Here is an 11,102-nt window from a genome sequence, read left to right on the forward strand (position 1 = left end):
GGCAAAAATCCACAATAGAAATCATGGCCTGAGGCGACGTCTGAGCACCAAGCACATCGGTCAAGAACTGAACTGGTGGGATGGCAGCTCCCTCCCCCCCTTCCCACTCATGAGCAGGGGGGGGGGCTACTGTAGTTGGATGAAGTGTTGTTTGCTTTCTTTCTGGAGCAGTTCTTTTTGCCATTTTGAGGATGTAGCTCGCAATTTTCAACCAGACAGTGGTCTGTTTTGATTCACCTTTCTGCGTGCCTTTCCTTGTCAATGGCAAGTATGATATACTTTAAATGCATAGTGTTCATAGGCCATTGCTCCCTGTGCCTCTCTGTGGGGTCCAGGCTGTGGCTCTGGTACCCAGTAGGTAACAAGAACTCTGAGACTGATGACCTCAACTAATATAGCACTATATAGTATTGATAACTTCATGGATCCAACAAGGATTCCCCACAGAAAATAGTAATAAAATATGAAAGTTTTTACATTTCAAAATAGAAAGGGAGAATTTACTGATGAAACTAGAGTGCAAAACGACTGTGCACAAATGATCATACACCAAAAGAATAATTTACTTACATTATCTGTAGCCGTGTCTAGGTTAGACATGGTTAATGATAACACTTAGCCACCTTATATCTCTACATGTACCATTTACATCATTATTCACTTCTTGGTTGTGATAAGTGCAGCTTACAGGTCCACCCCCCCCCCCCCCCGAGGACCACAATAGTGAAGGTATGGGGGGTGAAGCCCCCCACTGTTGATGCTCAAGTTAACACTTGAGTGATGTTCCTTGGAGTTCAGCTCTTAGGTATGATGGGTGCACTTTACGTTAAAGATCTGTTCTCCTGTAAACTCTTGGTAGTATCCAAAATGTCTTCATGAAGGTGTTTGTTATTGTTGTTGTTGTTGGTATGAAGGGCAGCGACGGGACTAAGCTGTGCCCTGCCAGTCCAAATGTGCAGAAGACGGCGAGAGAATAGTCCCCTGATGGTGGAATACCGCAGTCAGAGAGATGACGAGTCACAACCCATAAGCATCTTCGTAGTCTATAGATATTGATACATGCAAATTAGTACAGTATTCATCTTCTTTACAATACGATTGATGCAGTTTACATGAAGGATTTTCCTGCCCCAAGAGGGCACGAGTGGTGATGCTGGAAGACGCCTCACTCACAGTAGCGCATCAATCTTCATAATTTGACAGAGCTTCTAAGTTGTCGAGGTCGCCTGTGTGTGCGAGGATGATGAAAATAAACATATGAGTGCAATTCATGAAATCTGATAAAACCTTCTTGGCAGCGGCGGATGTTGTGTGGAAGGCGTCGGATCATCGCTTGTCATACTACACCAATGTTTACGTTTTCTGTGATTGGGCTTGATATTATTGTTGTTGTTGTTGTTGTTGATTAAAATTCAAATTCAAATGTTTATTTAGATAAAGTGCATGCATACAAGGGGTGATGCAGATATTGATGAATTTATACATAGAGCTAGTACATACAATGCCTAAAGCCTTCAGAAATGCCTCCAGAAAAAATCAGAAATGCCTTCTGATTTTTGTTTTTCATTTTATCTAATTTCTGTGTCCTTCCTGGCTATCTATTGGATCTTTATTTTACTTCTAATTTGTTAGTATTTTATTGTATTTGCTTTTATTCTTGTGTTTTGCTATATCGTGATCCCTCTGCATCTCTATGCACACTGATATTGATCCGGATCAAAATCTTCTGTCTCATATCTACACCAACCAGCACATTGATCATCATTATTGCAAGTATTTCACAGCACACCAGGCTAAAAACAAACTCCAAAATAGCACCTGTTTATCAGTTTACAACCAAAATATATGTTAGATCACTTGGTAAACATTTTGACAATACAAATGCATTTCTGCGGTTGGAAGAAAACGCTCACAGAGTGGGGGACTTATTTTATTTTATAATAATAATAATTATTAATTATTTAAATACAAATAATTAATTAATAATAATAGTCATCATTAATGATTAAATACTTGATAATCCTTAAATGAAGAAGCATAATAGCTCATTATAACGAATAAATAAATGATTAAAGTGGAATTAATTATAATGACTAATAATGATTAGTGAATAACCATAAATTAATATACAGAATAAAATTAATGGATAGCCGTTATAATGATCAAATACAATGAAGAGAGATCTCTAATTGAAAGTTGCAAGATTGAATTACGGTAATTCCAATTCTTGGTATTCTTGGCTTATCACTTTGGGGGTTCCGTCGGAGCACCCCCAAGGTAACACAAATTCGTTGCAAGATGGAACAAGTGTCCCCAGCAAACTGCTTTGTCCCAGCCGATGATCCTGGTGGTGTTCCAGCTGAGCATGCCCCTGGGCGCCAAGCACAGCTGCTGACGTTCCGGCCGATGTGGTCCCGGCCGATGATCCAGCAGCTGATGGCCCAGCTGGTGGGGTTCCAAGCTGAGCACGCCCCTGGGGGCCAAGCACAGCTGCTGACGTGCCGACTGTTGTGGTCCCAGCCGATGAGCCAGCAGCTGCAGGCTCAGCTGACGGTCTTACAGCTGAGCATGCCTTGTAATTAATCATTGTGATTAAATAAAGTCCATCTTTGGCTAACTGCCAACAAACTCACCCTTAACATTGACAAAACTTTCTATATTCTGTTTGGCAATAAATCCTCTAATCAAATAAATCTCAAAATAAACAATACCCAAATTTGTAACAAATTAGATGGCAAGTTCCTTGGCGTTCTCATTGACCACAAGCTGAATTTCCAGGGACACATTCTAAATATATCAAAAACTGTTGGCATTCTTTCTAAGATCAGATATTATGTACCCCGCCCTGCCCTGGTGACTCTCTATTACTCCCTCATCTATCCATATCTCAACTATGGTATTTGTGCTTGGGGTTCTACTACCCAAAATCATTTACGTCCTCTAATTACTCAACACAAAGCTGCTATTAGGACAATATCCAACTCTGGCCCCAGACATCACTCGGTACCCCTACTCAAATCTCTGAATATGTTAGATATTAAGTCACTGCATATTCTCTCATGTGTATTATACATATATAAAACGCTAAACTATAATGCCAATCCTGATCTCAAAAGCTTCATAGAAGGTTGTAACAGAACCCATGAGCACCACACCAGAAATAATACAGTTTTGATATTCCAAGAGTACGACTTAATCAAACTAGAAATGCCCTATAAATCAAGGGACCCAGAATGTGGAATGATCTTCCCAACCATGTTAAAGACTGTACCTCTCTCAACCAGTTTAAGATAAAAACGAAGCACTACCTAATAAATTCCCTGTAACCTACCTTACCCCTCTGTTGTCAACCCATGTCTGTTTTGTTTTAAACAACGCTGTTTGTCTGTAATAATTTGTAATTGTATTTGTGCTGCTTTTTCAGCCATGTTTCCCCCTCTTTTATCTCTTTTTTTATTTGTTCTCAACACATTTTATTCTTTATACCCATTAGTATTAAGCTTTAGTCATTAATGTTTTTCCTGCCCGAAACGCTTTGGCTTTAGGCATTGTATGTACTAGTTCTATCTATTAATCCAACAAACTTTGTAAAATCTCTTGTATGTATGTCCCTTACATTTATATAAATAAATAAACATTTATTTATTTATTTATTTATTTATTATTGTTAATTAATTGTTTGCAGTTGTTTAATTATTATTTATATGCTGCCAGTGACCCAGCAGCTGAAGGTCCAGCCGAGCATGCCAGTATAATCACCCATTATTATGAGTATTGTCAATTAATTATTAGTAGCTAATAATAGCAGCCGAAGGCTCAGCTGGTGGTGTTGCAGCCGAGCATGCACAGTCACTCTCATTATTTATATACGATTTATGTTCTTTACATTTTGTCATTCTTTATATTCCTTTCTAATTTATATATTATATATTGTTTGTTTGTTTCTCGGGCCAGACCCAGCTGCTGAGGTGCCGGCTGACGTAGTCCATGCTGATGATCCAGCAGCTGAGGGCCCAGCTGGTAGTGTTACGGCCACTGGGCGAGGCCCAGCTGTTGGGCCAGCTGGTGGAGTGCCAGATGTGCACGACACCGGGGGCCTAGCCCAGCTCCGGATGTCTCGGCTGACGAGTTTTCAGCCTATGACCCAGCAGCTGAGGCTCCAGAAGGAGGTATCCAGCCGACGATGTCCCGCCTGCTGAAGTTGACATCTAGCGGCGTCCAACCGAAGATGCCGCAGCTGCAATGGTCCAGCTGCCAAGGCTACAGATGCCGTGTCCTAACCGAGGATTTTCACGAGAGAAGAAGGGAAGACCACATTTTCTCTACATTCTTAATAATAATTTCGTTACAGTTCTAATTCGTCTTGATGAGCGTAAGTGGTCCCGCAGTTCCCCACTCAGCTATGCTGGGGCTTCATTCACTCCTACCCATTCCTGCCTTACGCAACAGGTGTCGCATCCATTTATCACCACTCTCGCAGCCTAAGTTGCCAACAGTACGCTTTGATGCGGGTCCCACGCACCTTGTGCCTTTGCTTTTCACGTTACCTCTGCACACCAGCTCCTGCCCACCCTTACTGCTTTAATACTTCCAGATCCACAATAGAACGAGGACGAGGAAAACCTGTGATGATGGACCACGGCTCTCATGCCCACCGTGCGAGGTATCCTGGGAGGTGACCGACACGCTTCTAAGCCGACACCTCCACTCCACACCCGCGGGGCTCACCACAGCGACAATGACCGACACGGGATCGACCCTGGGAAGTCGGCCTCGGAGTGGACAGCGTTCACATTCCCACATCCGCCCTGGGGCCAGCTTTCCAGGACTAGTCTCTGTGAGGGCGGGCTACTACGACGAAGATATACACGGGATCGACCAGTCATTTGCCATGGTGGAAAGCGCTCCCTGCATGGAGTACAAACCCGGCAGTAGGTACTCCTCCCAGGGCACAGTCGGTGGGCCATCCCGCCTCTCTGCTCCACGGCTCGTCAAGATGGCGCTCCGTCGGCCCACCAAGCGAGCTGCGTCTGTTAGCAGCATCTGCCTAGTAGACCCGGAATGGTACCTTCTTCAGTCAGGAAAACCTGATTGTTTTTTAATGGTCTCTCCGGGCATATGGGCACGCTTACGGCCACGGTAGCGAGAAGTCATGTTCCTACTTATTTATTTATTTATTTATTTATTTATTTATGCATATACAAGAATGTACATAAGGAATGTGAGGATACAAATATGGTAATTACAGTCTTGTAAAGCCACTAGCACGCGCAGCGTTTCGGGCAGGTCCTTAATCTAAGAGAATTTTAAGGAGGTAAATACTTGCAAAATTTATAGACAAAAAAATGATAACAGATTACATGGAATGAAAAAAAAAGATGAGAGAAAATTATAGGTACAGTATATTAAAGCACATAGGTAGCTATGATTGATTGCAATGACAGCTTAAAATGGTAGTTGACAACAAATTGGTAGGCACAATACAGCAGAAACAATATAAGATTGATTGCAATGACAGCTTGAATGGTAGTTGACAAAAATTGGTAGTCACAATACAGCATATGGCTAGCACATAAAAGAAGACAGCAATGAACACAATGATAAGGTTGTTTGATATTACATAAAAATTAGGAGATTGGGTAACACTAGGTACAGAGCAAATTTAAAGCTCAGTGTAGGAAACTAAATAGATGAAGTTAGGTACTTTTTGGTTTTGCTTTTAAATAAGGCAAAAGTTTTACAGTTTTTCAATTCACTAGGGAGTGAGTTCCATAGACTAGGTCCCTTAATTTGCATAGAGTGTTTACACAGATTAAGTTTGACCCTGGGGATATCAAAGAGATATTTATTTCTGGTGTGGTGATAATGGGTCCTATTACATCTGTCCAGGGAGAGTTTCAGAGCATGGTTTGCATTTAAGAACAGGGTTTTGTAAATGTAGTTGACACAAGAGAATGTGTGGAGGGAGTTAATATTTAGCAAGTTTAGGGATTTAAACAAGGGAGCTGAGTGTTGTCTGAAAGCAGAGTTAGTTATTATTCTGATAGCAGATTTTTGCTGTGTGATGATGGGCTTAAGGTGGTTTGCAGTGGTAGACCCCCATGCACAGATACCATAATTAAGATAGGGGTAGATTAGTGCATAATATAGTGAGAGGAGAGCAGAGTTAGGAACATAATATCTGATTTTGGAGAGTATACCAACTGTCTTAGAGACTTTCTTAGTTATGTGTTGAATGTGGGTGCTGAAGTTGAGTCTCTTGTCTAGGAATAGGCCAAGAAACTTGCCATCATTTTTATTACTGATGTTAATGTTGTCTATCTGTAGCTGAATTGCATTTGATGATTTGCTTCCAAATAAGATGTAGTAAGTCTTTTCGATGTTTAATGTTAGTTTGTTCGTTGACATCCATAAGTGGACTTTTTTTTAATTCATTATTCACAACATTATTTAGTGTATGTGGGTTGAGGTTTGAGTAGATAAGGGTAGTATCGTCAGCAAACAATATAGGTTTGAGAATATTAGAGACATTAGGCAGATCGTTTATATATATAAGAAATAGAAGAGGTCCTAAGATGCTGCCCTGTGGCACTCCAACGGTAATTGGTAGAGTGGAAGAAGTTGTATCATTGATGGTTACATATTGGTGTCTGTCACTAAGATAGGATCGGATGTAGTCAAGGGCAAGGCCTCGGATTCCATAATGCTGGAGTTTAAGTAAGAGGTAGTTGTGATTAACAGTATCAAAGGCTTTTCTTAGGTCAATGAAGAGTCCAATCGGAAACTCATTTTTGTCAAGGGCTGAGTAGATAATGTCAAGGAGACTAATGATTGCATCATTGGTGCTCTTTTGGGACCGGAAGCCAAACTGGCAGGGGCTGTGTATGTCGAATTTTACGAGGTAGGAATAGAGCTGTTTGTAAATAATTTTTTCAAATATTTTTGATAGAATGGGTAGATTTGATATTGGTCTATAATTGTTTATGTCCGCCGGATTGCCTCCTTTATGGACTGGCGTTACTCTTGCTTTTTTGAGGATATCAGGGAAGGTGTGATACTCTATAGATTTGTTGAACAGTAGTGCTATGGGTGGGGCAAGGGCATGGGAGGCTCTCTTGTACACAATGGACGGAATTTCACTGGTGTTCCCTGCCTTGGTTTTTAGAGAATGTATGATGGACACAACATCTGCCGGGCTGATTGGTGAAAGGAGAAGAGAGTTTGGATAGCTGCCTGAGAGATATGTGTTAATATGTGTCTGAGTCTGTGAGATTTTACTGGCAAGATTAGCACCAACCGATGAAAAGAAACTATTAAATTCATTTGCCATTTCTAAGTCTTTATACCAGATACAAGGGGAGCTGTTATGTTTGTCCATATGTGGTCCAAGGTAGTGGCTGATGTTTGAGTGACTCGGGTAGGTTTGGTGATAGTGGGGATTAGCATACAGGAGTTCATGCTGTTAAGGAAATAGTCAACTTGAGAGCAATTTTGTTGACCCAGGTCAATATTAAAGTCTCCTCCCAGAATGAAGTGGTTTTTGTTGAGATTGTTGTTTATAATAAGATTCCTTAGGTTGTCTGAGAAAGAAGCTATGTTAGTATTGGGAAATCTATAGATGGCTCCAATAGTCAAAGAAGATTTAAGGGATTTAATTGAAAACTGAGCAAAAGTATATTCACAGTAGTCATCTCTGTCACTAATAACACTGTTGCAGATAAATGTATCTCGGTAATATATAGCTGTGCCACCACCTTTTTTATTAGGCCTACAGTTATGAATGGCTTTATAACCAGCTAAGTTGTAGAGTTAGGTATAGTCTTTATTTTGCAGTCTCCGTGGTGTAGTGGTAAGACACTCGCCTGGCGTTCCGCGAGCGCTATGTCATGGGTTCGTATCCTGGCCGGGGAGGATTTAATGGGCGCAATTCCTTAACTGTAGCCTCTGTTTAACGCAACAGTAAAATGTGTACTTGGATGAAAAAACGATTCTTCGCGGCAGGGGATCGTATTCCAGGGACCATAGGATTAAGGACTTGCCCGAAACGCTACGCGTACTAGTGGCTGTACAAGAATGTAACAACTCTTGTATATATCTCAAAAAAAAAAAAAAAAAAAAAAAAAAAAAAAAGTCAGTTGACGGTATACCCCCATCCTTGTAGAGTTTTATTTGGTTATGTGAGTGTTGTTTAGTTCCTAGGATACTAGAGATAGTTTTCCAAGTGCTTTTCATGTTGCCTTTTGCTTCATTGAATCTATTGACATAATATGCAAGTTTTGCCTTTCTTATGATACTGGTAAGCATTGATGAGTACCTTTTAGCTACTTCCTTTGAAACTAGGCCAATCCTAAGTTTCTTTTCATATTCATGTTTCTTGTTGATTGAGTTGAGAATGCCACTTGTGAGCCATGGATTGTTTAATCTTTTGTCAGTTACTTGCTTGGTAAGAAGGGGACAATGAATGTTGTAGAGGCTTAGAGTTTTGGAGATGAAGAGGTTAGCTAATGAATTTATATCATGGGTATTATTGAATTCAGAATCCCAGTTAATATTGTAAAGTGCCTCTGTAAGATTGTCTAAAGCTGATTCACTGTGTAGCCTAAATGAAAGTTTCTTGCTTTTTGGTGGTGTTATGTCCATGTTCGCTATGAGAAAGGTAGGATAGTGGTCAGTTGTTCTGTCGTAGATTATACCAGATACAAGGGGAGCTGTTATGTTTGTCCATATGTGGTCCAAGGTAGTGGCTGATGTTTGAGTGACTCGGGTAGGTTTGGTGATAGTGGGGATTAGCATACAGGAGTTCATGCTGTTAAGGAAATAGTCAACTTGAGAGCAATTTTGTTGACCCAGGTCAATATTAAAGTCTCCTCCCAGAATGAAGTGGTTTTTGTTGAGATTGTTGTTTATAATAAGATTCCTTAGGTTGTCTGAGAAAGAAGCTATGTTAGTATTGGGAAATCTATAGATGGCTCCAATAGTCAAAGAAGATTTAAGGGATTTAATTGAAAACTGAGCAAAAGTATATTCACAGTAGTCATCTCTGTCACTAATAACACTGTTGCAGATAAATGTATCTCGGTAATATATAGCTGTGCCACCACCTTTTTTATTAGGCCTACAGTTATGAATGGCTTTATAACCAGCTAAGTTGTAGAGTTAGGTATAGTCTTTATTTAGCCAAGTTTCTGTTAAAATAATGAACGATAGGTTAGTACCTAGTGCTGTGAGTAATGCATTTAAATCGTCAAAATGTTTACCAAGTGATCTAACATTTTGGTTATAAACTGATAGACAGGTGCTATTTTGGAGTTTGTTTTTAGCCTGGTGTGCTGTGAAATACTTGCAATAATGATGATCAATGTGCTGGTTGGTGTAGATATGAGACACAAGATTTTGATCAGGATCAATATCAGTGTGCATAGAGATGCAGAGGGATCACGATACAAGATACACGATAAAGCAAAACACAAGAATAAAAGCAAATACAATAAAATAGTAACAATTTAGAAGTAAAATAAAGATCAATAGATAGCCAGGGAGGACACAGAAGTTACATAAAATAAAACACAAAAAATCAGTAGAGACTGACAATATAAATGTAAAATAAAAAATAATAAGAAAAATGATAATCATAAAAAAAAATGATCTTGAAGATAATTAGCTTAGTAATGGTTAATTAACAGGGTAATAAAAAGCCCTAGGTTTAGTGACAAGGGGATTAACTAAGAACACATAATTAAGAGTATAAAACAGGCAAAGATGACAAACAAACAAAAAAAAATAAAAAAAAATTAAAAAATAAAAATAAAAATAAACACCCTTGGAAAGGAAAGGCAGAGCTTAAGTACACTTTGGTTGTATGTGAGACTACAAATAGCAGCCAGCTTCCGCTCGCCCTTAGGGGGTGGGGGTTCCGCGCCGCTGGCCCTCACGGGATTGGGGGTGCTCCGACGGAACCCCCAAAGTGAACCCCCAAAACTAATTAGAGATGTCACTTCACTGTATTTGATTTAATCATCATTATAACGGCTATCCATTAATATTATTTCAGTATAATAATTTATGGTTATTCACTAATCATTATTAGTCACCATAATTAATTATCCACTTTAATTATCTATTTATTCGTTATAATGAGCTAGTATGCTTCTTCATTTAAGGATTATCAATTACTTAATCACTTATGATTATTAATTAATTATTTGTATTTAATAAATAATTAATTATTATTATTATTATAAAAATAAATTAAGTCCCACTCTGTGAGCGTTTTCTTCCAACCGCAGAAATTGTAAAAAATTTCTTAATTAAAAATTATAAAAATTATAGCTAGGAGGACTGACACTGGACAAAACTATTCAATAACCACTGAAGCTCACCTTAAAATAAAATAAATAAATAAAATAAAATTAAATGTTTATTTAGGTAAGGTACATACATACAATAAATTTTTACAAAGAATGGTTAACTTATAGGTAGAGCTAGTACATACAATGCCTAAAGCCACTATAATAATAATAATAATAATAATAATAATTTTTATTTAGGTAAGGTACATACATAATGAGATTTTACAAAGTTTGTTGGCTTTATAGATAGAGCTAGTACATACAATGCCTAAAGCCACTATTACGCAAAGCGTTTCGGGCAGGAAAAAACACTACTGACTAAAGCTTAAAACTAATGGGTAAAAAGAAAAAAATGCGTTGAGTACAAATAAAAATAGAGGTAAAAGAGGGGGGAACATTGTTGAAAAAACAGCACAAATACAATTACAAATTATTACAGAAAATTACATTAAAACAGCGTTGATTTGTAAAACAAAAAAAAAACAAAAAACATACATGGGTTGACAATAGAGAGGTAAGGTAGGTTACAGGGAATTTATTAGGTATAGCTTCGTTTTTAACTTAAACTGGTTGAGAGAGGTACTGTCTTTAACATGGTTGGGAAGGTCATTCCACATTCTGGGCCCCTTGATTTGTAGAGCATTTCTAGTTTGATTAAGTCGTACTCTAGGAATATCAAAACTGTATTTATTTCTGGTGTGGTGCTCATGGGTTCTGTTACAACCTTCTATGAAGCTTTTGAGATCAGGATTG

The 11,102-nt window shown here is 38.8% G+C and overlaps 1 protein-coding gene across 1 annotated transcript in view; it reads right to left on the reverse strand.

The window, feature by feature from the left end:
- LOC123757639 (uncharacterized) overlaps positions 1-1,333 on the reverse strand; it is a 285,082-nt gene extending 283,749 nt beyond the window's left edge. The window contains 1 exon segment of the mRNA XM_045741479.2: positions 571-1,333. Coding sequence (XP_045597435.1) covers positions 571-600 — 30 coding nt within the window. The 5' untranslated portion in view covers positions 601-1,333.
- Between the last annotated feature and the right edge of the window lie 9,769 nt (positions 1,334-11,102).

This window comes from Procambarus clarkii, chromosome 19, assembly GCF_040958095.1.
Source record: "Procambarus clarkii isolate CNS0578487 chromosome 19, FALCON_Pclarkii_2.0, whole genome shotgun sequence".
NCBI classification, from domain to species: Eukaryota; Metazoa; Arthropoda; class Malacostraca; order Decapoda; family Cambaridae; genus Procambarus; species Procambarus clarkii.